The sequence below is a fragment of the Podarcis vaucheri genome, assembly GCF_965113315.1.
Source record: "Podarcis vaucheri genome assembly, chromosome: 5".
Classification (NCBI taxonomy): domain Eukaryota; kingdom Metazoa; phylum Chordata; class Lepidosauria; order Squamata; family Lacertidae; genus Podarcis; species Podarcis vaucheri.
Window position 1 is genome coordinate 17,067,278 of NC_138763.1, and position 27,809 is coordinate 17,095,086.

General features: G+C 46.3%; 1 protein-coding gene and 2 long non-coding RNA genes across 15 annotated transcripts in view; 1 reads left to right on the forward strand and 2 right to left on the reverse strand.

Annotated features, from left to right (window-relative positions):
- The first annotated feature begins 6,477 nt into the window (after positions 1–6,477).
- The window catches only part of MECOM (MDS1 and EVI1 complex locus), a 495,241-nt gene continuing 473,909 nt past the window's right edge, over positions 6,478–27,809 (forward strand). For 4 of the 13 annotated variants that reach the window (XM_082223910.1, XM_082223909.1, XM_082223914.1 and 1 more), the window contains exon 1: positions 6,480–6,561. In XM_082223910.1, coding sequence (XP_082080036.1) covers positions 6,525–6,561 — 37 coding nt within the window. In that variant the 5' untranslated portion in view covers positions 6,480–6,524. Of the gene's footprint in view, positions 6,562–27,809 lie in introns of all 13 variants that reach the window. The other 9 variants (XM_082223897.1, XM_082223911.1, XM_082223907.1 and 6 more) reach the window with 5 other exon arrangements.
- On the reverse strand, positions 9,182–10,447 carry LOC309532808. Its single transcript, XR_014220031.1, has 3 exons — positions 10,247–10,447; positions 9,604–9,706; positions 9,182–9,496 (listed from the first exon to the last, which is right to left on the reverse strand). It is a non-coding gene; the product is annotated as an uncharacterized lncRNA (long non-coding RNA).
- Positions 16,946–27,809, reverse strand: part of LOC309533372 — a 60,998-nt gene continuing 50,134 nt past the window's right edge. Inside the window, exon 3 of the long non-coding RNA XR_014220181.1 lies at positions 16,946–17,182. This is a non-coding gene — a long non-coding RNA (uncharacterized lncRNA). The remainder of the gene's footprint in view (positions 17,183–27,809) is intronic.

A 27,809-nucleotide genomic window follows, 5' to 3' on the forward strand; every position in this document is an offset into this window, starting at 1 on the left:
ATGGCTCTGTAATCGAAAGGGAGAGTCGCGCAGGGGAGAGGGAGGGGTTCCCCGACGTCTGGTTGGGGCTCCCTGGCTTGCAAATCGCTTGAGATTCGGAGCAGGTGAAAGTGACCAGGCGCAGGGGGCCTGGAGATGGACCCGAATTTACTGCCCGGGGGACCGGGAAGCGGGTGGGCGAGGGGAAAGGTCAAGGGTTTGCGCATTTAGCTGAGACAGTTTATATATATATATATATATATATATATATATATATATATATATATATATATATAACCCTTGCATTGGGTGTTTCGTCCGTCGGAAGAAACGCTTTACAAATGCGTCGCATGCGCTGCCACACCAACCTCCCCTCGCCTTTGATCTTGGATTGGGAAGAGAAAGGAAGGTGGGTGGACTTTCAAGGCCCGCTCCCCTCCCACCTCCTCCTTTGACGTTTTGCAAGGTGGCCCCCTCTGTCAAGTCGGAAACTCCCCCGGCGAGCGACTTTTCTCCCAGCCTCAGTTGCCTCATCTATGAAATGGGAAGAGTGTAACGCTCACAAGGGTAGTTCAGAAAACCCGAGAGTATAAGGAGGACACCTTTGCCAACTTTCTTATGCTACCTTCTTATGCTCCACGTGCAAGGAAGTCTTATTGAGAGTTTTGTTTTTCTTCTTTTTTTGCTGAGTAAAACATTCTCGGTGTTAGTAGGTGCACGCCCCATTGATTTCAATGGGAACTTCAAACACGAAGTCGAATCAGTGAGGCAAAAGTATAATGTATATACCGTACTTGATATTGGGTGGGCACTGCCCTTTGGGCTAAGGAACCCAGTCTTGCAGGCGCTACAAGTCCCATTGAATTGAATGGGATTTACTCTCCGGATTAAATATATTGAAAATCACGCCCCAGTGCTGCACTCCTGTGAACACTTACTCGGGTATGAACCTCAGCTGAATTCAGTGGGGCTTAAATTCGAGGAAAAGCGCTGTGGATAAGTGCATAAGTGCCATATGACAGAACAATAGGAGGCTCGGCCGGCGTCGGCTTAGGTAGCTCACGCGGCAACGGTTGCAAACGTAGTTGCTGTATAGTTAAGGACACAACCAAGAGGACATGTTCATATTTATTTTTAAAAAACTCCCAAGTACAGTATCTGGAGTATGCCTAAGGGGGAAGAATATTCGCAATCATTTCTGCAGAGTAAAACCCCGCACCGGGGGCAAACCACGTTTACTAGAATGCAAGTCCCACTGGTCTCAGTGACATATACTACAAAGGAAAGCTAAATTTGTGAGAAAATTCGCCTGACAGCAAAGCCCATTGAGCTCAACGGAGCTTGAGTAGAATGATTAGGATTGGGTTCTAAAAGCCAGATCCTGTGCACGATTACTCAGAAATATGCCCCCTCCAGTTCAGTCGGTCTAACTTCCAAGTAAGGAAGGGTGCCCACTACAGGGTTTGCCCACCATCCTGCACATTTACTTGCGAGTAAGCCCACTGAACTGAACGGGACTTACGTCTGGGTGAGGACTGTCAGTGCACTTAGATTGCAGCCTTTTGCTATCGTGGTCAAAAGAAAGGCAATGCCCGTTTGCCAAGGGCACCCAAGAAGGTGTCAGACTCTCTGCATAAATTTTATTTTATTGAATCTATGTCCCTCCTTTCATCCGAGTCTTGGATTCCCAGAAGCTCAAGGCAGAGAGCCCGCCCACCCCGCCTTTCCCCCTCCCCATTTTGATCCTCGCAACAACCCGGCGAGGTAGGTCTGTTCGAGCGCCGCGGGAGCGACTTGCCCAAGTGAGCTTCGTGCCTGAACCGGGCTTTGAACCCGGATCTCTCCCACACCCCGCCTCCCGTGTAAGCACCGAGTGTCCTAGGTCAAGACCAAAGACGCTGCCCACTATGCCCGACTGCCTCCGGCTCCCACGATCCGCTAACGCGCGCCCGCCAGCCGCCACCCGTTTTGCTGGGTGCGTAAACCAGACTGCGTTATTGCGCAGCGCTTGGGAACATCGGGAACGCCGCAGGCTGGAAGTCTATAAGGTTCGTTCCGGGCAAGCGCTCTCCACAAAGGAGACCTCCGGGTGGACAACATGGGCTTGGGCAGCTAAAGCACGCAGGAGAGCGAGGAGAGAGGGGCTTTCAGTGGACGGATCCTGCCCCACTCTCTCGGCCACGCAGCAGACTCCAGCCAAAAGTCTGCCCGGGCCTGGAGAGAGCGAGAGAGAAAGGGAGGCGAACGGAAGAGGCGCTGCGAGAGGAGGCTTTCAAGGTGATAATCCTGGAAGTCTGCCTCCGTTTACACAGGCGACGGGGGAAGCCAACAGGTGGCGGCTCAGGCAGAAGAAAGACGGCCATCCTCTCCGCCTCCGTCGCCGCCCCTCCTCCTCTTCGGCTGGCCTCCTGTCCCTTTAAGAGCTGCACATTCAACAGGTGAAGCAGCTCCAGGAATCCTGGTAGGGCAGAAATGGAGAGAAACATCTCACCTGTTTGACTCTCTCTCCATCCTGCCCTGGGCTGTTAAAAGGCACGCGAGCCCCGCTCGCAGAATCTGAAAGGTGGCAATGGCATCCCTTGCATATAAAAAAAATGAAAAATGAAAAAATGGCGGGGGGGGGGAGAGACATAAGCAGAAGGTGCATTTTGATGTGCCAGGGAGGGGCACAGTTAACTGTTTCCTTGCTCCTCCTCACCTTAGTCGCCACCCATTTCTTCCGAGATGGAGACCATGCCCTCTCCCTTTCCTCCCTCTCTTTTTACCCTAACTGAATCGGTGTGTAGATTTCTGTCTCATCTAGCTCTTTAAAAACAACAACCAATAAATAAATAAATAAATAAATAAACTCTGTTCTGGAAGTTAGGGCGGGTAGTATTTGACATCAGCACAAAAACTTGCATTGTAAAGTTAATTATGACACGAAGTCCAGCCTTTCCAAACGGAAATATTTTCCTCGCAGGTCAGCTCAGGCTAGAACTTGGGCGGACCACCAAAGGGACCCTCGGTCTACCTAGAACAGCCCCCCCCCAATAATTCCCTTTGTAGGGGATCCCTTTCCAATGCTTTTTGCGTCTTTCCTGCTGTGGTCTTTAACATATTTCGACAGATCACGCCCAGCAGACTCTTTTCAAAAGCAGCCAGGCCATATGCCGCTGAGAAACTCACCTCTCACCTGCTTAAAGGCAGTAGCCCTCCCGTTGTTGCTATTCGGAGGTAGACTGCCCCTGTATATGTAGGTTTTACTTAGTTCAACCTCTCACCAACCCCCGTTGGTCGAGTTATTCTCGACCTATTTGTTTCACTTCAAATTAATACGCTTTAGAGGGAGTTGCCAATTCATTTAATTTTCTCCCTTTAGATTTTTTTTTTTTTAATGTACACAAATAGGCTTCAATTCCAATGCATTTTTTTCCTTTTTATGAGAAGGGGATTATTACTTTTAAAAAAAAAGAACTCTCGTTTCCCCCCCGCAAGACCACCTGTTCTCAATTTTTTAAAAAGCAACACCTCTCAGGGATTTTAGTAATGTATATTTCGCACCATTCCCATATTCCACGGCCTCTTTGAGGGTTAGGAAGCGCGCTTGGCCGTCTCCATGCTAGCAAACAACAAAGGTCGCTCAGGAAAGAATGTAGAAAACTTGGGCTTTCCTAGCAAGCGTCCCTCGGCTTTTGATCTCGCGCTTTTGCCGAGCTGGTCGCTGCTACAAGTGAAAACCCCCGACCCTGGGTCTCTCCCACTTTTACAGCTAGATCCGATGAAAATGGCTCAAAAATCAATTCCACTGATTTCAATGAAACCTAGGCCCATGCAAGTGCTTAGATTAGCTGCCAATGCACCTGACTCTAAGTGTGCTTACTCCGAGGCAAGTCCCACTTGTCTGCAAATCAAGAATGCAGAGGATGCTAATGCTGGCCACAAATGATCCAATCTGCGTTAAATCGATGTGGCTCTAAATCGTATGGAAATGGAGCTTGAAAGCGACTGACTCCGACGCTGGGCTGTGACCATCAATTCAGAAGCAAATTCCAGCGACTGGCTTCCATTCATTGTGTTTAGGATCGGATGCCTCTCCTGTCCCAGGGTTCAGGCAGGGGCCACCCCCAGGCGGGTGGAGAGACGGGGAATCCAGAGGAGAAGGTGCACCCCCAAATCCGGAACAATTTGCTCGCGCAGAACTGGCTCAGCATCGGGGCTGAGAGACCGTAATTTTCTTTTATGGCGTCTGGCAGGATTTTGCTACAGATATTAATGGGAACATAAATAGCGCCGAGAAGGTATTGAACAAAACTGTTTAGTGCAAGGAGGTTGTTCTGGAGCAATTTTTTATTTTATTTTTTATTTTTTTGCAAAAATCATTATGTAGCTTGGGTTGATTCATTCCCCAAACAGGAGCCAGTTTCTCCCAAGCATGTTTTCGATAGATGTTTTCGATAGATGTGCACCCCGCCCCCGCCGCCGCTCCCCGCTTCAACCATCCCTTGTCATTAAAGCGAGTGAAAGGAATCTGATTTCATGATCGCCATCTAGTTAAATATGTATCCAGGGGAAGATTAAAGATATGATAGGATCCCTGTGAAAAAACAAGGGTTAGGAGGGGTGTGCAAATACACCCCGCTCCAATCTGCATCCATTGCCCCGATCCTACATCTATTGTATTACTTTTGAAGTATCTTCAGGTGATTTAAATGCACCCCCTTATTTTAATTTGTTTTAACATCCTGGGTGTGTTGTTTATATTGCAGAATTGCACTGCTGCGCGATCCTGCACGTTTTCTTGGAGGTATAAGGGTGCTCGGGACTGCAGCCGCGCAGCCCAAGCCTAAACACGTTTACTCGGAAGTAAGACCACTGAATTCAATGGGACTTTCCTCCTAGTAAGCTTTAATATTAATGCATCTATGAATTGTATATTCATCGGGGAACTGAATGAACCTTTGGCCCTAAACAAGGCTGACTTCTCCTACAGTCCCTATGCACGCTTACTTGGGAGTAAACCTCACAACATTTCTGAGTAAATATGGTTAGGATCAGGCTACTCCTGGCTTAGTTCGACCCGAATTGACTTCCAGAGTGAGGCGGCGTTCCACTGCGAGTCCGACTGAAGCAAAAGGGGGCTTACTTTCAAGTAAACGAGATTAGGATCGGGACCTAAGGGTCCCGAGCGCTGGGATGCGACGGACGGCATTGCAACCCGAGAGAAGCAAGGTCGCGGAAACCACCGCAAGTCCCACCGGGATGAGATAAGAGAGGGGCTACTCTAGAGTAAGGGGAGCGGAGGATCAGAGCCAGAAATGTGCCTGGAAGGGATAGTCCTGCCGATCAACTCTTCCCCACACAACCCTCTTCGTTTGTACTTGGCTAAAGGACAGAGGGGGGAACCCATTGGCGTCAATGGGTCTCCTCTGGAGTCACGGTGCGACCACTTAGCGCGTCTCACGGTGCCTTCTGCAAACACTAACAGGAAAGTGTCAGTGCAGTATCTCAGAGCCCGGGAGTTTGCATCGCCAGGCCTATAGGGATAACCGAGAATCATAAATATTTATTCTCCTCCCTCTCCGCTTAGATATATAGGTGTCAGAAGGAAGCGGCTTTGCGGTTATACAAAACTAGGCTCCCCTCTCTCTCTGCCTCTCCGGGATGGCGGCGGGGCGCGCGCGGTGCGGGGAGGAGAGACTCAGACTCCCTCGGGGAAACTCGGGCAGGTCCCGTGTCCGTCTGAAAAGACGAGGCTGCGAGCCTCAACATCGGAGAGGGGGCCCCCGCAACCCCCAACCTCTCTGTCTCTATGGGTGGGTGGGTGGATCCAGGGGACGCCGGGTTGGTCCACTGCACATAAGCGAAATAATTGTTGTGCTGGTGAGAAAAGTGTGTGTGTGTGTGTCTGCGGGTGGGGGGAGCGCACCGGCCAAGGGCGCACGAAGAAGAATCGCCGTGCACAATTAAGAAATCGCAGGTCGTATCAGCTCATCATCCGGCATCTCTTAAAAAGTCTGCATGGGCGCTCATGTCAATTGGTTTTCTCTGCCTGGCTTAGATTCCCCCAAGCGAGCAAAAGAGAGATCTCCACACATCCCCCGCCCCGCGCCTTAGTCCCTTTCCTGCGATCTTCTGCCCAAGATCCCTTAAATCCAAAAGTGAAAGATCGCTCCAAACTTTTTTTCTTTCTTTTTGGCGGCGCCCGGGAGATGTTGAAAGTGGGGGGGGGGGGAATTGCGCGGGGGGAGGGCGAGCGAGAGGAGAGCGAGAGGGAGAAGCCGCCCTTGCGCATGTGCGAAGGTGTCCAAACTGACAATGCTGGAGAAGATAGCAAGCTTTGGGGTTGGGAGAGAGAGAGAGAAACAGAGTGAGTGAGAAAGAGAGAAAGAAAAGAGTGGGGGAAGCAGGAAGGAAAAGAGAAAAAACAACAGAGAGAGGGGGAGAGAGAGAGATAGCGGGGGGAAAGCCCCTCCATTGATTTCCCTCCCCACCCCCCCATCCCGACCCCAGATACCCCCCCACACAAGCAACCATCCAAGCAGCGTCCGCGGGATTTGGCAGCAATGCGATCCAAAGGCAGAGCGAGGAAACTGGCCGCAAGTAGGTGCAATCGCTCTTTCTGTTGCGCGCCCCCCGCGCCCCCCCTGCGCCCCCCGCGCTCCCTTCTGTGCCCCACTAGGCGTCCGGGAAAGATGTGGGTCCGTGGGGTGGGATGGAGAGGGCGGGGAGGGTGGGGGTCAGCCACTGGCCCCACAGATCCGGCCCGCCCCCGGCGCAGAACTGGCCCCCGAGAGCCTCCGCTGCCCAACATCCATCCACCTCGCGGCTGGTTTGCTGGAGAGAGAGAGAGAGATGGTGCGCGGCGGCGCGTTGCGTTTCTCTCCCCTCTCTTTTCTCCCCACTTCCTCGCCTCGGACGCGGGGAGCCGGGCCGGGGGGGGGGTGGAGAGGTCCCGGCTGGGCTCCCTGGCTTGGCTTGGCTGTGCCCGGCGCTGTTTGTGTGTTTGTCTGCCGGGGTGGCGGCGAGAGGGAGAGGGAGGAGGGGGGGCGGGGAAGGATCGCTGGTGAACTTCAGCCGAGGCGGCGAAAGAGTTGAGGAAAAGTTCAGCCGCGCCGAAGAAGAGCGCCGCAAGTTGCTCGCTCGCTCGCTCGCTCCGCCGAGGGAGGGAGGGAGCCAGAGGCTGCAAGGACGCCGAGCGCCCCTAGTGGGCGCTGCCGGCTCTGTGAAATAAACATTAAAAACAAGCGTGTGGGGAAGGGAAGGAGGGGAGGCCGCGAAAGCAGCCGCAGGAGGAGGAGACGATGGTGGCAACCTGCAGCCCAGGAGTTGGAGCGATGGCTTTGCTGGGACAGGTTGGGTGCAGAGGAGAAAGCAGGCATGCACTTAACGCAGCAGCAGCAGGGGACTCCTCGCCAGCTGACGGGGATTTTTTGTTTTTCCTCCTCGAGTTGGGGGTTGTCCATTTCAAGCTGAGCCTCCCCCCCCCAACACCAGGGCAAGATCCAGCCGCTCCGGGCTTTTGGGAGAACCTCCTTGGCTCGGGTCGCTCTGGTCAGCGCGGAAAGACACCCCCCCCCCCGGTACACGCAACTTAGCCAAACAAATTCGCGCTCTGCGCGTGTGAGCGCTGCTTCTTCGGCGCGCGCACGTGTGCAACTGCCTCCCCCCCCCGACCCGTGCACACGCGTCTCCCGTTCCTGTGGCACGTGCAAAAGGAACAACCCGCAGCATACACGTGTACAGGCTGGAATATTGTTCCAGGAAAGGTTGCCTAAACAACGACGAGTCCTCCTTTTCTAGTTCTGGTGCTATTATTTATATTTTTTAAGTGGGGGCAAGTGTGTGAGTTACATAACAAAGCAGGAACGAGCGATCTCGGCTTCCCTACCAGTAGCGGCCTCCTTTTCCTTGTTGAAAGCGTAAAATAATAATAACAGCAGCAATAATAAAAGGAATATGTTCCGTCGCGGAAGGGAGACTTACAAAGTTTTCCTTCGCTTGGGAGTTCCGGCTCTTTCCGCTTGGTAGTCCTCGGTTGAGGTGGCCAAACTGGGCTGCCTGAGATTCTCAGCGGCAGCTCCCAGCTGGATCTCCTTATTTTCCTGTCTGTTTATTTCACATATTAAAAAAAACTAATAATAATAATATCCACTCAAGAAGCAGCTAGAGCTGGGCGGTTTCAATTTTAACTTGATGCAGTTACAAGGCATGTTTTGAAGTGCGAGCTCGGTGAGGTGGAAGCGATTGGGCCGCACTTTTCTTTTTTTGCTCTGGCATCTTTGGAGACCCACGATGATCTTGTCAATTTCACGCGTCCTCCTCTAACAGTTTGCTACAGACTGCAGTGGCGGCTGGCAATATTGGGGCCGGAGTCTCCGTCTATCCTTACGAGCCGATCAAACATTATGTGTGCGATTCTCCATCTCTCCTCCTCCCCTCGCACAGCCGGCCATACATACAACTTACTGAAATTTCCATTGACTCCACCGCTATGGAAACTTACATACAAAATGTGCTCAGGGCTGCACTCCTGTACTTTAGCTTGGGCTTGAGACTCACTTGAACATGTTGGGAATTGGGATTCACTTCCTAGCAAACGTTCAAAGCACCATCGGGCTTTGTGCGAATGCAAACCGCGCAGTAATTTCAAGTTTACCTCTTTTACGTTTTCTTGACTGCAACCCGCAGTGCAACAGATGCAGCCTTGCTTCGTTTTTTGCAAGGGAGCTGATTTCTTGTGCGTCCTGTCTCCTCAACCCATCTATCTAGCCCCTGGACAAGTCCTCTTTATTTATTTCATGCTATTTTTGTGTTTGTTTCCCTGCACTGATACTTTGATTTCCAACTGGGGGTGGGGAGAGAGAGAGAGAAAGGTGGCGGCGAGAAGGGCAGGCAAAAACGGTGCAGACGTTGTGTGACATTTTTAAAAGGCCGATTATTTGCTTGTTTGGGGAGAAAATCGCGCGCGGGGAGGGGGAGGAAGGAGGGAGGAAAGAGGAAAGCACAAGATCTCATTGGATTACTGTCTAATTTTCTGTGAAACAGACCAACCCCCCCCCTCTTCCTCCACCTCGCCTGCGTTTGATTAGCTGGTTTTTGTTCCCCCAAAAGCAGATGTATCCAGTCGACACAATTTGAAAACAGATCCGTTATTCATTTAATAAAAAAAGGAAAGTTGCAGATGCGCCGATCGCAGCAGATGCGTAAAGATTCCCTTATCTAAAGGCACCGAGTTAAGTCCAGTAGCAAACCCAGCAGGGATCTTATTTCTGGCGCGGTCCGTGGCTGATGTTCATCGCAGCTGTGAGATAGTCTGTTGCTGCCTTTAGATACGGCGCAGAGCATTCGCCAAAACTTTCTGACGTGCCTTGAGATGTACAAGGCAGTGCAGATGCACACTTAGGAAGCTGCGTGGTCCGCCTTCTGCAACCCATAGGTTGCAAACGGAGAGAATAAGTGCAGCAGAAACCGCTTTCCCACGTTTACAAACCCTGTTTCTTTTCGCCTTCGATCACCACGTCAATTTCGCTGGCGCCTGCAGAATTAAATCGTTGATTTTTATTTATTAAAAATGTCTCCAGCTTTCTCCCTTTTCCCCTTTTGCGCACCTCCCTACACCCCCCCCCCATCAAATAAACTTACTATTCATTTACGAAGTTATATGAGGTTGCCTGGGGGCGGGAGAAACCACGATCAGGCTGTTCTGTAAATGTGATTCTTAGGTTGGAAGATACGCACGCTTTACCTGGAAGCAAGTTCAATTGAAACCCGTGAAACTTATTTCTAAGTAAACAGAGCTGTCTATGCCCAAATTCAGTCAAGTCCGGCCTGTTCCTTAAGCAAAGCGAGACACTTTAGGTGATAAATGGTTTGTTCTTAGAAAGCAAAGCAAGTTTAAGGTTATGTGGCCTGATTTTAACCTTGATCATATTAAAGATATTCGCTGTTTTTAATTAAAAAAATTAAAAGCAACAGAAAAGCGACAAAGCTTGTGGATGATGGGGCAAGTTGGAAACGGCCGCATTATTTGGAAAAACATAATTTTAAGTCGCTGAAAAATGAACTCGCAACATGCTAGCCACTCTGAGACTGTAACAGTTCCACAGAATGTGCAGCCTATGTGTGACATTTACCGTTACGTGGTCACGATCCGAGCAAAGAGAAGCGCTTTTGGGGGTCGCAAGCCTACACTTTACCCGGGAGCAAGCAAACAAGAGTGGGGCGCACTTATGTGTCCGCGTAATTTACTCCGATTGCAAGGTGCCAATCCACATAACGCACTTACTAGCGAAGCAAAGAGTAGGACGTCTTGACTTCGACGGCAGAGTTCAGCACGTGTTCAGATCTCTTCCCCCATGAAAATAATAATAAGTGGGACTTTGAACGCGTCTCACTTGGGCTGGATCGGGCTCTCCCCGCGGGCTATTCTGGCGCCTCTGCTCGCACGTGAGAACCAGCTGGAATCGACGCTCTTGCTCGGGCTCTAGGGGATGCTCAGGGAGGGTTAGGGCTCTCCCCCACTTCTTCTCCCCACCCGCCACCCGCCCGGGCCTAAAATCCCCTACGGAGGAGAGAGCGACTTTCTGCAGAAGAAAATCCCACTCCGCGCAAGCGAACTAGGCGGCCGGCGCAAACCCCGCTGGTAGTGGTTAGAGACACCCTATAGCCCCGTAAAGAAGCAGAAGGTGATCAGATTAGGCGAACACCCGTGCCTTATAAAAGGAGTTACTTGTACTTTTACACTTTATCACCAGTCTAAAAAAACACACAAAAAAACACAACACACCACCAAAAAAACCAGGCAATTGGAGCAAGCCGCGATGGATCCAGGTCTCTCCAACCCTTTGAGAGAGTAAGATAACACTTTACCAAGTTTCAACAAGTCCCCCCCCCACTCCCGCTCCGACGCTTGTGAGTTTGCCCTCTGCCTGTGAGGGTTTGCTTTTTTTTAAGAGGAAAGGGTAAGAGAAGGAAAAAAACACACCTCGCTTGAGTAAAAAAGCAAAGCAGACGAACCAGACTTTATTTCCTCGCTTTGTTAGGACTCCTCATATTGGGCTATCTGATGAGTCCCAAACACGCGAGGTGCTTTTTATGGAAAGGCTTGTTTATTTGCCATTACTATCCTCTCAAGCTTAATTTTTTTATTTTTGCATTGGCCACCTTGGGCGCAAATAACCTCCTTTCGTGCAAACAAAATCGAGCAGCAGCAGCAACAACACAGTCCGGCGTTGCTATTGGTTTTCGCCGCTGGGAAGTGGGGACGGAGGTCTCTTTCTGTTTGGAAGCGGAGCTTGGCCAAAAGATGGACCGCGGGCGGTGTTGGTGGGGCGGAGAGACACCGAGACAGGGAGGGGTGCGTCCCGTGTTTTCGCCACCGCCGGCTCCCACGCTGACGGAGAACTTGGTCCCTAGTCAGAGGCGCATCCCTCCGTGTCAACATCGCTTAGCAAGATGCCAAGGCGTTCAGTCAATAGGCGTCTAGCGTGAAGACCTCGCGCCCGCAGCGCGCATCATCGCTAGTTTGCACACTGGGCGAGAACTTAGCTTAACCATCCGCCTCCGCCCTCCCCCGCCCCCTTAGCCCAGCTGAGACTGCTTGGAAGCTCTGGGACCTGCTTATTCTCCCTCTCTTCTCCTTCTGCCCAGATCGCATGATGGGCTGTCTCTTCCCTCAAAGCTATCCTCAAACCCCTCATTTCCTGGGAATTCTTCCCCTTGGGATTCCTTGCCTTCCATTTTCTTTTCTTTCCTCTTCCTCCATGGCGGTGTGGTGGGCAACCCCTAGGCACAGGGCGGCAGGGGCAAATGTGGTCCTTCAGGGCTTCCTCTGCGGCCCTTGGGACTCTCTCCGCCAGCCACGCCCCTCGTTGGCTCTGCTCTGCACCCTTCATACATGGGTCTGCCTGGCTGGGAGGTGTCCATGAACTCTGATACTGTAATGCCTCTTGCTTGCCTGAGTAAAGAGGAATGCATGAATGCAGTGGCGTAGCGTGGGTTGTCAGCACCCGGGGCAAGGCAAGTAATTTGCGCCCCCTAACCCGTGGATTTGCGCCCCCTAACCCTAACCCCCAGATGTTGCGCCCTGTGCGGCCGGGCCCCCCTGCACCCCCCACGCTACGCCACTGCATGAATGTGTAGAAATCAGCCTACTACGAAAGGTAGCATTTGCATTCCTCGTTCTGCCAGCTTTTACTTCTGTCCCTGGCCTTCAGGGTTGAAAAAGGTTCCCTATTGCTGCTTTCTGGTCGTTCAGACTGTATGATCCGTGAGGCACAGACCTGAATCTGTGTTGGTTTATTGTTTGCCTGTTTCTCTGTGTATAGCTACTAGTGCAATGCGTAACTCAAAGGAAGAGCAGAAGAGAGGCAGATGGAGGTGAAACTACACAAATCCCAGGTGCAACAGCAGAACATACAGTGGTACCTCAGGTTATATACACTTCAGGTTACAGACTCCGCTAACCCAGAAATAGTGCTTCAGGTTAAGAACTTTGCTTCAGGATGAGAACAGAAATTGGGTTCTGGCGGCGCGACGGCAGCAGGAGGCCCCATTAGCTAAAGTGGTGCTTTAGGTTAAGAACAGTTTCAGGTTAAGTACGGACCTCTGGAGCAAATTAAGTACTTAACCCGAGGTACCACTGTATTTAAGATCTCTTCATGCCAACCAGTTGCCTTCAGGAACATCTACCTTTTATTCCAAATTTTAAAAATGGCAAAAAATATTGTAAAATCCTATTCTTGTATTCCACTTTAATTACCATAACCCAGAATAACTACTTCCCCAAGTGCATTTGCCCAGTAGCCATAGTAACCACATAAGAATGCATTGAATGAGTTTGTGCAGAATCCACCTTTTCCAGCTGCTCCTATTTGAATATGGCAGAATATTGAGCCTGTTAGGAAATAATTCATCTTCGTTAAGTGATCTTGAATTAATTGCAGATAAATTATGCTGGTGGTTGTGGGGCTGACTATGAGTGACTATGAATTGAGCCAGTGGACTTGCATATGCAAGATCATTCTGCTTTTAATCCCACACATACAACTGCTGCATGCATGGATCCCTTATGTAAAGTCTTTGGAGAACTAAGGAACAAGTTTAATAACCTCTCCAGCCCAGGGCCTTAAAATAAGGGGTAGCAGAGAAGCCCTACAAACAAGAGAAGGCAGAATACCTTCAGTGGAAGGAACTAACAATAAGGAACACCAAGACTCTATCTAACTAATGTCACGACTGGACCTAATGGTCAGGGGTCCCTTTACCTTTACCTTTACCTTTAAGGGCCATGCTGGGAGGTGAGGGCTGGGAGTTTTCAGGATCTGTGTAGGGACAGCACCTGAAAACAGATTCTGATATTGCTGGGGCTATTTTTATGACCTATTTGGTTCAAGACAGCCATGGGGAGAAACTTTGCTTGGCCTGCGTTCCCAAGCACAATGGAGACCTGCTCTGCTTTCCCTCCTCTAGTTGAGGGACAATATTATTAGGAATATAAAAAAGCTGCCTTATACTGAGTCAGATCATTCATCCATCTACTCTGACCAGCAGTGGCTCTCCAGGATTTTGGGCAGGAACTTTCCCCAGCCCTACGTGGAAACCCCAGGGCATTGAACCTGGGACTTTCTACATGCAACACATCTGTCCTTCCACTCAGCTACAGTCCTTCCAAAAGGGAGAGGGCCTTTTCAGAAGTGGTGGCCTGACTTTGGAATGTCCTTCCCAAGGAGGCAAGTCTGGTGCTGACTTTACAAGTTTTTAAGCACCTTCCTATCTGCCCAGGCATTTAAAAATAATTGTTGGAATTTTGCTTTCTTCTGTTTTTTTGTAGTTTTTCAGGTTTGTATTTACCCCCTGCTATGCTGTATTTCATTATATGCCGATTTAAAATTTTTTATGTTGCAAATAAGTTTTATGCACACTTTTGCATGCTACTCCGGCATGTTTCAGTGATAGGTAGTTAAGCAGTATTTTTTAATATGTATAGCTGCTACATTGAGCATGTGAATGAACATACATTGGCAAATAGTGGATTTGGCTTTTGATCCCACACTGTAAGCCACTGGAAATATGGCTTAGCAAGGGCATATTATATAAAGCTATGGTCAGAATCATGGAATCAGAGAATTGTAGAGTTGGAAGGGACCATGGGGATCATCTAGTCCAGTCCTCTGCAATGCAGGAATACAGTATGCAGCTGTCCCATACGGGGATCAAACCTGCAACCTTGGCCAAACACTGTAACCAACTGAGCTATCCAGTTTATGTACATGATGCTCTCCCTACAGACCAGAAGTGAGCATGGACTACCTTTTCCTAAATCTGGAATGCGCTGGAATATTCACATGGGCAGGTGCACTATATAGCTTAGGAGCCTGCAAGGAAAAGTGGATAGAGAAATATAGTCAGTGAAGGGGCCATGAAAACAACCTAAGGAACAGAGTATGAATGCTCATGCTTAGGGTAAAATGGCAATTTATTCCCAGGATTCCAGTAGATGGCATCTGTTGCAATTCAGAATCATAAACATTATAGAGGGTTCAGTGGGACATAGGTTGCATCCATTGCTCAAAGTCACTGGGCCCAGGGACACAGTATTCACATAGACACATAGGAAGTTGATATATATAGTCATACCTCAGGTTACAGACGCTTCAGGTTGCATTTTTTTGGGTTGCGGACCGCCAAAACCTGGAAGTACTGGAACGGGTTACTTTCGGGTTTCAGCGGCCGTGCATGCGCTAAATTGCGCTTTGTGCATGCGCAGAAGCGCCAAATCGCAACTTCCACATGCACAGATGTGCCGCTGCAGGTTGCGGACGCTGCGGGTTGCGAACGTGCATCCCACACGGATCACATTCGCAACCCGAGCATCCACTGTACTGAATCCAGGTCACTGGTCTATCCAGCTCAGTATTGTCTACACTGACTGGCAGCAGCTCCTCAGGGTTCCAGGCAGGGATCTCTTTCAGCCCTACCCAGAGATGCCAGGGACTGAACCTGGGATTTTCCTCATGCAAAACAGATGCTCTACCACTGATCCTCAGCCTGTCCCCTTGATTTTTTCCACTTTGCTGCGAGATTAGATTAGATTGGGTGGTACCAGGAATCAGAGATGACTAGAGAGTTGCGATCTAACAGGATTTGGCATTTGCTTTTGGTATGTGAAGAACCACTCAAATAGTAATGTTTGTGAGACAGCAATCAGTCTGAGCAACAGGGAAGCCTCTTTTGTCCCAGAGAAAGGTTAGCACATGTCTGATACAAGGGCTGACTTGTATAACATTTTAAAATTCATTCTGATGAACATGATATACATGCATTTCAACATGGTCTTTTAGATGGTTCAACGTTTGTTAAAGTTGTAACCTGGCCCATGCAAGATTAGCTTGTGTGAATTCAGGAGTGGCATTTGAGGTTAAAGTGAGATTGCAGGAGGGGAGGATCAATATTTGCAATAAGATTCAAAGGCTTGCTGTTGGATACGTTCAATATTAAACTGCAAAAGAAAGTAGTATGTTGGAAGAGTATTTGCTGTGACTCATTTTTAAGTATGCAATGATAAGAGAACAACAACTACCAGACTTTTAGAAGACATCTGAAGGCAACCCTGTTTAGGGAAGCTTTTAATGTTTGATGTATCATAGTATTTTAATATTCTTTTGGAAGCCGCCCAGAGTGGCTGGGGAATAAATAATAAATTATTATTATTATTATTATTATTATTATTATTATTAGGAACACAAGAAGCTGCCTTATACTGAAACAGGCTACTGATAAATCCAGCATTCTGACCAATCCATCTCTGTACTGTATGTATTTTACACTGACTTACGGTGCCTCTCTAGGATTTTGGACAAGAGTTCTTCGCAGTCCTACTAGGAGATGCCAGGGACTGAAGCTGATGCCATTTGCATACAAAGTGTGTGCTCTGCATTGAGCTATGGCTCTTCTCCAAGCAATAAGCTTACTGTAAGCAAAAAGGCGTATGCCTTTGACATGCATAGGTAGAACACAGATCTGTTTCATTGTTTATGAGAGTGTAGAACTAGTGAGCTGGCCAAGGGACATTCGTTTCTGAACAATAATCGCATGTGCTCTGAAACACAGCGGTGCATTAATATAAGCTGTTATGGACCATGCTGTCCTTCTCTTCAAAGTCTGCTTTTAGACCGAGCATTGCCCACTAATAATGAATGCCAGGCATCAAAGCCAGGCATGGATCAGACCCACTTGTCTGGGTGCAAGTTGAAACAGGCTAGACTTTTATCCTAGGAAAACAGTAAGTATGCTGAATTAAATTTTAAAAAGTTTCGGAGCTGCCTGGCAAGAAGCAGCCTTGAGGAGCCTTAGGGGTATGCTATAACTTTTGATAAGTTATTGTTGTTTTAACATTAGCCATGCCTTGCATTTGCTGCCTTGCTCCCCATCTGCTCTACCTGCATCTTTGTAAATAAATAGGCACAGCCAAAAATACCGCAAATCTCCAGTGCTCTATTCTCCCAAGGAAACTGACCCTTTAAACACCCCTGGGACTTCCTTCCTCCTGGTAGATGTTATATCCTATAACATATATTAGAACTATATACGCTATATATAGCAAATGTACTATACAATACATGGCAAGCTATTCTGTCGTAAAATACACATCTGCGTTACATATACTTTATTGAGAAACAATAATACGGGTCTGCACACATACATGGGTATTTGGAATAAATGACTCATGAAAGTCAGATAACATTGAAGAGTACAAGTAGTACCACACTGTGTTTCTGAAGTATGTGTGTAAAACATAGAAACTCGAATAAAATTATCTTCTTGATCCATGAATGCATTTGTAATTATATTACAAGTAACTTTTCCTGTTTGTATGATCTATTGTACTTTTTAATGGGCATATTGTAACAGACATATACAGTGTAGAGTTATTGGAAGAGAAAGTTTAATATTTCATAGATTCACAATCTACTGCACACTAGAATGATAGATGTAACAGAACAGTCTCACTCTCTCTCTCTTTTACTGCCCCTTCATCTCTAGTCAGGAGTGGGGAATCTTTGGCCCATCAGGTATTGGACTCCAGTTCCCATTAGTTCTTAGCCAGAATGGCCACTGGGCAGGGGTGATGGGAGATGTCAGCCACCAGCATCTAGAAAGCTATGGGTACCCCCATCCCTGACCTTGGCTGCCTCTCTTTTTCTCATGGCAAACTTTGTATCTGAATGAAAAAGGGAGAGCATCTGTAAGCCATTTAGAATTTTTAGTCAAAATTAAGCAGTATACACATTTTGTTTAATTAATTAATTAATTAAACATAATAAAGACCAATGTTGTTGATAATAATAATAATAATAATAATAATAATAAATTTATTTATATCCCGCCCTCCCCAGCTGAAGCCGGGCTCAGGGCGGCTAACAACAATAAAACAGTACAAAAGTACAGCACAAACAACACTCTAAAATCATTCATTATAAAATAAATTCAAATCAAGCCACTGGCAACCATTGGGCCAGAGCTCCGCGAAGATTGCCGAGGGAGGGAGTCAGGCTGTGCCCTAGCCAAAGGCCTGGTGGAACAGCTCTGTCTTGCAGGCCCTGCGGAAAGATGTCAAGTCCCGCAGGGCCCTAGTCTCTTGTGACAGAGTGTTCCACCAGATCGGAGCCACAGCCGAAAAAGCCCTGTTATTATATATTTTTAAATTATTATTATTATTATTATTATTATTATTATTATTATTATTATTATTATTATTATTCACTATTATATTATTGTTATTATTATTATTATTAGTGCATTTTTTGCAAGGCTCTTGGCAATAAACCTTTCTACTACTATGTGGAAAGGTTTGGTGTATGTTTTCAGAGACACCTAGAACAAATTGAGGCTGACATAGCTCTTTTAATTCTACACTAATATCCCTATATATTCTACACTAATCTCTCTCTCTCTCTCTCTCTCTCTCTCTCTCTCTCTCTCTCTCTCTGTGTGTGTGTAAATTTTCCCAGACGTTAAACCTTGAATTACCTTGCCAACATCTTTCCTTTTGTGGAAAGTGATTTGCAAGTGATTTGCTTGCAAAAGGTCCCAGGTTCCATCTCTGGCATCTTCAGGTATGGTTGGCAAAGACTCCCACCTGAATCCCTGGAGAGCCACTGCCAGTAAACATAGACAGTAGTGAGCTGAATGGACGGACCAATGTTCATACTTGGTACAAGCCAGCTTCCTATGTTCTTTCCCCAAGATTCCCCTTCCAGCCTTGGCTGCCTACTGTCAATCATCCTCCTTAATGTGAGATTGTTCTTTTACATTCGTTTTAAGTTGGAATGACCTTTATGGTGAAGCGGGGGGGGGGGGAGGAGGAAGGCTCAGGGATAGCTTCTCCCCATCACGCTATCTTCAGATGAAACATGGCAGGCTTGTAAATGGATGCTGTTTACACAGGGGTACGGAAAACTTAAGAAATGTTTCTACAAAAGGGAAAGAACTGTTTACACAGGCCTTTGAAAAGTGTGACATATTGCTCTAGTTCCAGCACTAAAAAGCTAAACACTCTTACAGGCATTTGAAGTTCTCTGGCTGAAGCAACAGGGTTGGGCTCCGATTTAGATATTGCTTGTGCGTGTAACTAATTGCAATATATTCCCCCACTTGTGGGAGAGGAGAAGGCTCTTGCTTATAGGTTCTCCCTTGGGAATTGAATATTTGGCTCCCCGCCAGTTCTGTACAATGTCCACACTGACTATTTGAATTCCCAGACTCTATTTAACAAGTTTCTAAATAAATAAACTCATTGTCTGTCTGTGTTTTAAAATTATTTCACCTCTTTTGTAAAAATAAAAAAAATAAAAAAGTGACGGAGTCCTATTACACTGGCTTTGCCGCCTGGCTTTTTCTTCCAGGCTCTTTCTAAACAAAGAGAATCGCAGCAGATATACACTTAAACGCAACCTGTAACTGCATAGGGTGGGAAGTGAAGAGAGGGATGGGCAGTGTGTGGCTGTCAGATGCATATCTAGTCAGAGCTAACACCAGAGACAGGTTCAGAAAGTCAGTTAAATATTAATCCTTTGGAAAAGGAGACCTGTGTGCCTGCCATCTCTCTGGCATGACCCCGCAGATAACTGAACAAGAGGCAGGCCCTGTGGGTAGTGTTCATTCCTATTGCCATAAATGGTGATTGGTGTCCGTTTCACTCTTGTTGTTTCAAGCTCAGGAGTTGCTGATACAAAGTGGGAATGCTGAGGTTGTTACCAGAGTCAGCGTAATTCTTTTCTCAAAACCATCCTCTCAAAACTATTTGATCGGAACAGTCAGGCTGCAATGGGGTGGGGGAATCACAGGTTCCGGTGGCCAAAAGTGCCCCTTCAGATCTACCTCTCCTTGGGACTCTTCCTGGGCCGTGCCCATTCCCAGGCTACACACCCCTGAATGACCCTGCTCTGGATTCTCTGCAATTGTCCCCCCCCCCCCCATGGCTGGGATGGGTCTTTGAAAGCTTTCTTGCCTGGATAGAAGATGGAGAGATGTTTGTGTGGTGTGTGCAGTGTCGTAACGTGGGTTGCCAGCACCCAGGGCAAGGCAAGTATTGCACCCCCTAACATACGGTTAGGGCCAGGCGGGCACTGCATGAGAGTATTAGAAGAGGCATTCTGTCATGTGTGAAAGAAGGGGAAAAACACTTTAAAAAAAAACCCAGAGAGAAAAGACTGTGCCTGCTGTGATGCCATGCATGGATGAAACACACCAGCCATCCTTCTAAACAAATGGCAGGTAACTGTTAAAAGAGGCACTCCTTCTTCTAAAACTTCACCTGAGTAGCAGTGTGTGAGTATATTATGTTTGTTGTGGCAGGAAAGGTATCAGCAGCAAAGGGGTAGAGGTTCTGCTCCCACATCATCCAAGATACTCAAGGCCCTGGCTTAGCCTGCTCCTGAGTACTCAAGAGAGGGAGTGTTTTATGGATAACAGGAGTGATTCCAGCAGCAACAGCAAGCACAGACAGACAAGCTGCTCTTCCTTCTTCCTTAAAAAACAACACACCACTTTGTGAGCAAATTGGCTTGACATCTTGGTTTCAGAATGACCATAAAATATTGCAGCACTGTGTTCCTATTATAATGTTCTAAAAACTATGGCTGATGCCCTTTATAAACAAACAAAACTAGCTAATCAAATCAGTTTTCTTCAGTCAGTCAAGTAATAAATGTAATCTTCATTTATTTGCAGATTACCAAAGTAATAGTTTTGAAGTAAACCCCACCAGAAAAACCTTTGTTAAGTCAATTAAAAAGTTGAAAAAACAAAAACAGATTGGTCAAATAGATGAATCAGTTAAAAGTTTCAGTTCTATTCAAAAGAAAGGAGATCCCCTCCCCTTCAGGATGAGTACTTTAATTTATATGCATTCATATTCATAATGAATTAAAACACAATTTGTTAAGATTTCTTACACTGTGTGAAATCCCAATATATCACTGGGAAGTTCTCCTGTGCAAACTCCATCCACTGAAACATCAGTTGTCTATGGTGCAATCCTATGTGTGCTAATTTGCAAAATGGCCAGGACTTTAAACACAAGAGTCACTGCAGTAATTATAATAGTGGTGACAATAACTCCACAAAATAACTGTCCAACTCATTGTATTTTATATTCAACAAGTTTATTAACTGCTACTTCTAAGCACACCATGGAAAGGCTTTGTATATATTTCCTTTCTGAACAACAACTATGAGGTGGGACAGGGAGAGGTCATGTCGGAAGACGGACTCAGTTGTAGTAACAAACTGTTCTTTCTCTTAATTGTGTTTCTGGTCAGTACATTGTGATGTGAAAGAGGTTACTTTTGATATGCTGCAATTCTATGCAAGTGCAGGCTGTGATGTTGGTTGCAGAATCCTGTTTCCTGAGAAATGTGATGCATTTTTCAAAGTGCGTAAAATGCAAGGCTGTGTATAGCCTTGCACAGTGGGCAGTGAAATCTCACTAATTAGATGGGCTGCTGAATAATATATTCAGTGGTCACAAGATAAGGGTTCAAACCCAAACTAGATGTAACAGTGATATTGATGAATCCTTATAAAGCAGACTTCCTCAATCTCTGCCCTCCAGATGTTTTCAGCCTACAACTCCCATGATCCCTAGCTAGCAGGACCAGTGTTGAGGGATGATGGGAATTGTAGTCTCAAAACATCTGGAGGGCCAAGGTTGAGGAAGCCTGCTATAAAGCAAGTGACTGGGCAATTCAGTGCTCAGTAATCATGGTTAAGGATGCCTTTTTGAGCTGCTTCCTCACATCTATTTTCATTTCATTTTATTTATGTATTATATTTCTATCCCACATTTCATCAGAAGAGTTCAAGTAATGCACATGCTTCTTTCCCTCCTCACTGTATTCTTACAACAAGCCTGTGAGATTGGTTAGGCTGAGAGACAATGATAATCTCATGAGCTTCATTGCTGATTGGGGATTTGCACTATGGTCTCCTAGGTCCTAATCAAACACTCTAATCACTATGCCACATTGATGTCTCACAGTAGAGGGTACTTCTGTTCTAAGAGTCCAAAGGAAAGAAAAACAAGGGGAGAGAGGCAGTGAATGTTGGTGTTGAAGGAAAGTACCAATCAATTCTGTGTCTACCAGCTCCATCTGGTATGCAGGCTGAGACCCTACCTGCCTGCAGACTGTCTCGCCAGAGTGGTGCATGCTCTAGTTATCTCCCGCTTGGACTACTGCAATGCACTCTACGTGGTGCTACCTTTGAAGGTGACCCAGAAACTACAACTGATCCAGAATGAGGCAGCTAGACTGGTGACTGGGAGTGGCTGCTGAGACCATATAACACCGGTCCTGAAAGACCTACATTGGCTCCCAGTAAGTTTCTGAGCACCTTTAAAGCCCTAAATGGTCTTGGCCCAGTATGCCTGAAGGAGAGTCTCCACCCCCATTGATCAGCCTGAACACTGAGGTCCAGCTCCGAGGGCCTCCTGGCAGCTCCCTCACTGCAATAAGTGAGGTTACAGGGAACCAGGTAGAGGGCCTTCTCGGTAGTGGCACCTGCCATCAGATGTCAAGGAAATAAACAGATATCTGACTTTTAGAAGACATCTGAAGGCAGCCCTGTTTAGGGAAGTTTCCAAAATTTGATGTTTTGTTGTGTTTTTAATATTCTGTTGGGAGCTGCCCAGAGTGACTGAGGAAACCCAGCCAGATGGGCGGGATATAAAAAATGAATTCTTATTATTATTATAAGGGGAAATATACAGTAACACCCCCCCCCACTACCCAATATAAGGTTTAAGTCACATACACACTCATTATGGGATTTGGTGATGATCTGATTCTGCAATATGCGTCTGCTGTCATCCTAATTTATTCTGTCTTCTACATCCTCTTTTGCGTCTTCTTTTTTTGCTTCTTCTCTCTTCACCCACACACCCATGTTTACTGAATGTATTAAGGGGGACCACACTTCCTGGCCTCTCTACCACCATTGTCTGCATGTTCAGTGCAGCATCTTAAAAGAAAAGCATACAAGCTACAACTGCATAGGTTCCTCCTCTCAAAAGTTGCACCAAATCCATGGATGCCAGTGAGTTCCAAATTTAGAAAAATAATGACCTAGCTGTGTTCTAAGCCAGTAAGTAATGTGTACATAGCCAAATTGATTAAAACACAGCCCAGCACAAGTTGAATTTGCTTAGAGCAGCAAAGGAGCTGACCCTCCATCACTTTGCATTGTTGGTGAGGACAACAGAGGGTTTAAGGACTCCTTTCTCTGATGCAGCTTAGATTGCCATAATCAACTAGTTGCAAATTCTGCCCTACCCAAAACCAAAAGGCAATTCCTCCACTTCATATCATACATAAACCAAAGCTATTACGGCTCTATTTAATTCTAATTTTTTGGGAAGGAGATATTATTTCCATTGAACTGGTTTCCAGAGCTTTAGCGTAAATTCTAAACCTTCTCAATGACTGGAAAACCATGACAAATCATATTTATGACGGGAATAAAACCAACCTTTCATTTTATAGCTTCATAACATAATCTTGCATCCCACAAAACAGCATATCAGTACGATGCCGAGTGCCAATTTTTGATTGTAATCGGTTGTAAACCAAAAAGGAGAGACCTTTGCAAAGTGGTTGCTTTGGGTGAATGAGTCTCCAATTATGCATAGCATTTCAAAATATTTAGTTTTCCCACTTTAATTGCAGAGAAGTTGACAGGAGTGTGGAACATTAGAATATCTGGTCGTTTTGTCTACTATTGATTATTACTTTGCTAATGTGCTGAGCATTAAACATAAAACAGTAGAATAAAAAGTCACTGAACATTCTTTTTTGTTTATAAACCATAAACCTAATCCATAGAGTGCAATAATTTATAGGCATATGTTCCAGTTTTAGTACAAAAATATTTGGTACAAGATGATGGAAAATGTAAAGCAAATAAATATATAGCATACTTCAGGGCTGTGGGCAATCTCTGCCTGCCAATAGTCCAAATTCTTTATCAAAGAAACACAGATCCTGTGACCAGAATGAATTATTCAAATTAAACATAATCATCACATACATTTATTTAATTTGAATAGTTTATTCTGTTTTGATTCTTTTCATAGTTTTTTGGGACACTTGGCCATGGGACAGAATAACAGAAGGGAATGGAGTAGTGGAGGGGCACAGATAAATATGCTGTATTGTGGAGCATCCTCACACTGTGTCAGACCACTGGTCCTTCGAGCCCAGGCTTTCCCCACCTGAAGCCCTTGGAATGCAATTCCCATCATTCCTGATGCTGCCTGGGGCTGATGGGAATTGGAGTCTGACATCATCTGGAGGGCTCTAGAAGTCTGATAGGTAGCAATTTTTAGTCTGTTCAGCAAAAAGAATAAAAGTCTTATGCAGGTGCAGCTATGACCTGTAGGCACTAGAGCTTGGGCCTTTTCAGTTATGACCCCTCATTTTGCAGAACTCCCTTACTGACCTCTGAGTTATGGCTTCCAAACAGCCTCTGAAAACACGTTTATTTCAGACTGTGATTAGCTGAGAAGCTTTCTCTTTAGGCTGGCCTTGGATTATTTTCTACTGGTGGGGATTTTCTATTGTATTTAAAGAAGTGAGCCATTAAAGGTTTGATAGATTTTGGGGTGGCTAGACTTGTACACTATTGTTTTCAACTATGGTATTTTATTGCAATTGTGTTTATAGTTTTACTATTTATTTATTACATTTGTATACTACCTTTTTCTTCCAAGGAGCTCAAGGTGCTTCACATGGTTCTCCTCCTCATTTCATCCTCACGACAAGCCTGTGAGGTTGGTTAGGCTAAGAGATTCTGACTGAGCTTCATGGCTAAGTGGGGTGATGTTAACCCTGGCCTTCCAGGCCATAGTCCACTACTCTAACCACTGCAGCTTGCTGGCTTTTTGCCAACTACTGAAGTAAATCTGCAAAGCATCCAGTATGTTTTCTGGCATTGCACGTGATTAGTGTGACTTCCATGGCAGCTCCTTCGATCCCAAAAATCCCAAGAAGTGTTTCACAAAGAGAAATGCAGTTTCCAGCCACCTTTCAAGCCAATTTTTCCTCCCCTCTTTTGCCCCTTTGGCTACAAAGAGATTGGAACCACCAAAATGATGGCTTAATTCATCAAAAAAGTGCAATTAAAGGGAAATGATAGAAAGTGACCACATCAAGGTGGAACTGCAAGAAGGTTTCAAGTGGAAAGAAGAAAGTTAATCACTTGGGTAAAAAATACAATTAAACTTAAAATGATTACATTAAGAAAAGCACCTTAAAAGCACTGCAGGTGCCCAGGCCAATTTTTATTAGATGTGTTGCAGAGGTTCCGCCCCCCGCCCTCCCTGTAGATTAATCTTCATCTTTATTGAATTAATACCCTTCCACTCACATTCTGTTCCCTGCCTTTTAAGTCTCTTCTCCTCCCAACTTGCTAACCTAATTGCATGCAGTGAAGTGTTAGGATGCCCTATTACCATTTTCCTGCAGGATAGGGCACATTCCTTGGCTGTACCTGATACCTTCAGCCATAACTGGCTTGCTTTTATTTTGAACATTGCTCTGCTTCCAAGAATGAGGGACAGGGAGCATTGATCAAAACCAACCAGGCATAATGGGAACTGACATTATGCAAGTTTCCCTGCCGAGATTTGCCAACCACAAACTGCAGCGGCCAAACCCCTGCTAATTCCGGGCCTGGCCACTTTTGAGCAGCAACGGCCAACCCTATCAAACACTGTGGTGGTGAAATTATGAGCTAAAGCAGGGATGGTAAGCTTTTCTTTCCTTTGTGTAGGGGTGAGGGCTCTCTTTGCTTTTCTAAATAATGGGAGGGGGTGGAAGTGGTGTCTTTTCTTGCCACATTCTAAACCCTTGGGCTTCCTATTGGTGCTATCTAGCAGCTTAAATATTAGTTATTTAATGTATTTATTACATTTATATCCCGCCTTTCCTCCAAGGAGCTTGAGGTGGCATATGTTGTTCTCATCCCCACTCCTCATTTTATTCTCACAACACCCCTGGAAGGTAGCCTGAGAGACTGTGACCAGCCCAAGATCACCCAGAGAGCTTCATAGCTGAATAGGAACTTGAACCCTGGTCTCCCAGGTCCTTATCCAACACTCTGACCATTACACTACATATGGAGCATATTCACTGCATACAAAGAGCTAAATGTCCGTGTATTTATTTATTTAACATGGTGTGGGGCGTGTGTACGATGGTTGGTTTTTGTTTTTGTTTTCAGTTTGAAGCTCACAGTTCTTTAGAAAACCTTCCAGGGGCCATATGCCAGTGGCGGGCAGGGCTAGAAGCAAAAGTGGGTGGAACTGCAAGTATTAATTTATTCACACACCCATCAGTATCCACCATCCAAGCAAGCGAGAAGCATGTTCAGAGTTAAAGGACAGGTTTTAGCTTGGCAAAGACACTCAAGGGAGGGTAATAGGGAGGACTGATGAAGTATGTGGCCTCGAGAGAAGGGGTGTGGCATGGGGAGAGTCCTGAGGGCCAGAGAGAAAGGCTTGGAGGGCCACATTCAGATCCAGATCACAAGGTTCCCTATTCCTGATACGTGTGTGTATATCTATAACTATATCATCTATATCTATATCTATCACATACGTATACATAGATGTACTCCACTACCACTTTTCTAGTACAGTGGTACCTCTGGTTGCGGACGGGATCCTTTCCGGAGGTCCGATTGGATCCCGAGGTTTCCGCAACCTGAGGACCGCTTCTGCGCATGTGGCAAAACCCAATAAAATAATTCCGGGTTTGCTGCGCGTGCATCCCAAAGTTTATGTAACCAGAGGATTACGTAAATGGAGGTACGACTGTATAAGAGAGCCGGCCCTGCAATTAGGTAGAGTGAGGCAGCCACCTCAGGCAGCTGGTTTTTATTTTATTTTATTGTAATTATAAGATGGATATATATATATATATATATACACCCACCCACTCACTCACCCACCCACCCACCCACCCAATGAACAGGGTGTCTTAAAGGCCTTTCAGATTACAGGACGAGGAGGTATGGAACCAATTCCAGGCCTTTGGCAGCTGAGTATGAGTGTCATGAAAAGGCATCAAATTTTTATTTGTTTGCTTTTTAATTATTGTTATTATTACTATTTTACTATCAAGGAAGGGGAGAGGTGCTTGTGAGACTTCTGGTCCCAGGTGCCAAAATAACTTGACAAGGCCTCAAGTACTGTGGGGCCTTGGCTTAAGGTGTGTGTTTTCATTTGCTACTTTTGCTTTTGGAAAATGTCTTCAGTTGGTCCTGGCAGCCTCTGAAAGTGGTATACAGAACTAGTATACAAGGAGAACATCAGTTATAAATGCATAAATGCATACAATAAAAAGGCTACTAATGGTGGGCGGTGGAGAGAACTGCTATAAAAGCCAAATAGGTGTAAAGTTAAAATATAGGGTTGGATTTAGACAGCTTGGGGGCAGAACTCTACCCACGGGACCCATTCACTGGAAGAAGTAGGGGAGGTGATTTCTATTTTATTTTCCCCTTCTCCTTCCTTGTATTACTATTGTTTATTTCATTTGTGAATCGCTTCCGATGAAGCATTTTGAAGTAATTTCACAATGCAATAAAAGTAATTTACAATTTCAAATAGAAAATAATTTGAAATAAATTCAGATATCTATATCCTCCCACCCAAGATGCTCCTGACCCTCCAGAACAGTGGGGCAGGTAGTGCTGGGGACTGCAGAGGGAAAGAGGAATTTGTGAATAATCTCTCCTTTGGGATCTTCCAATGGATCTTGCTGCCTTCAGTGAAAGCAGAGAGCCCTTCCCTTTGTGGAACATAATGAGGTTGAGTGCATAAGAAGGTCTTCATCTGGCATAGGAAGCCTAATGAAGCCAGGGTTACGCAAGTCTCCCTTTGGATCATGGTATTTCAGTTCTGGATTCTCCTCCCTTTCTTCCAATGAGCTCAAGGAGGCATGCATGCCCCCTCCTGCTTTCATCTTCACAACCACCTTGTGAGGGTAGGTTAGGCTCAGAGAAAATGAGTGGCACAAAGTTCCGCAGTGTCCTTCATAGAGCCATGTGTGAATTTGAACCTGGGTTTCCCCAGTCCTGGCCTGACGCGTTTAAACCACACTGGTACGCTGCAAAGGTTAGGGTGCCACCACAGGAAAGGTCCCGGCTTTTCCTCAGATGGTGGAGGGGATTGGCAGAAAGGCCTTCGATGTACACGTGCTGACAAGAAGACGGCTCCTTCTCTCAGGCTACGCTGGATAAAAGCTGGGCTTCTGGGAGAGTAGCTGCTTCTCAGCATTTATAATGAA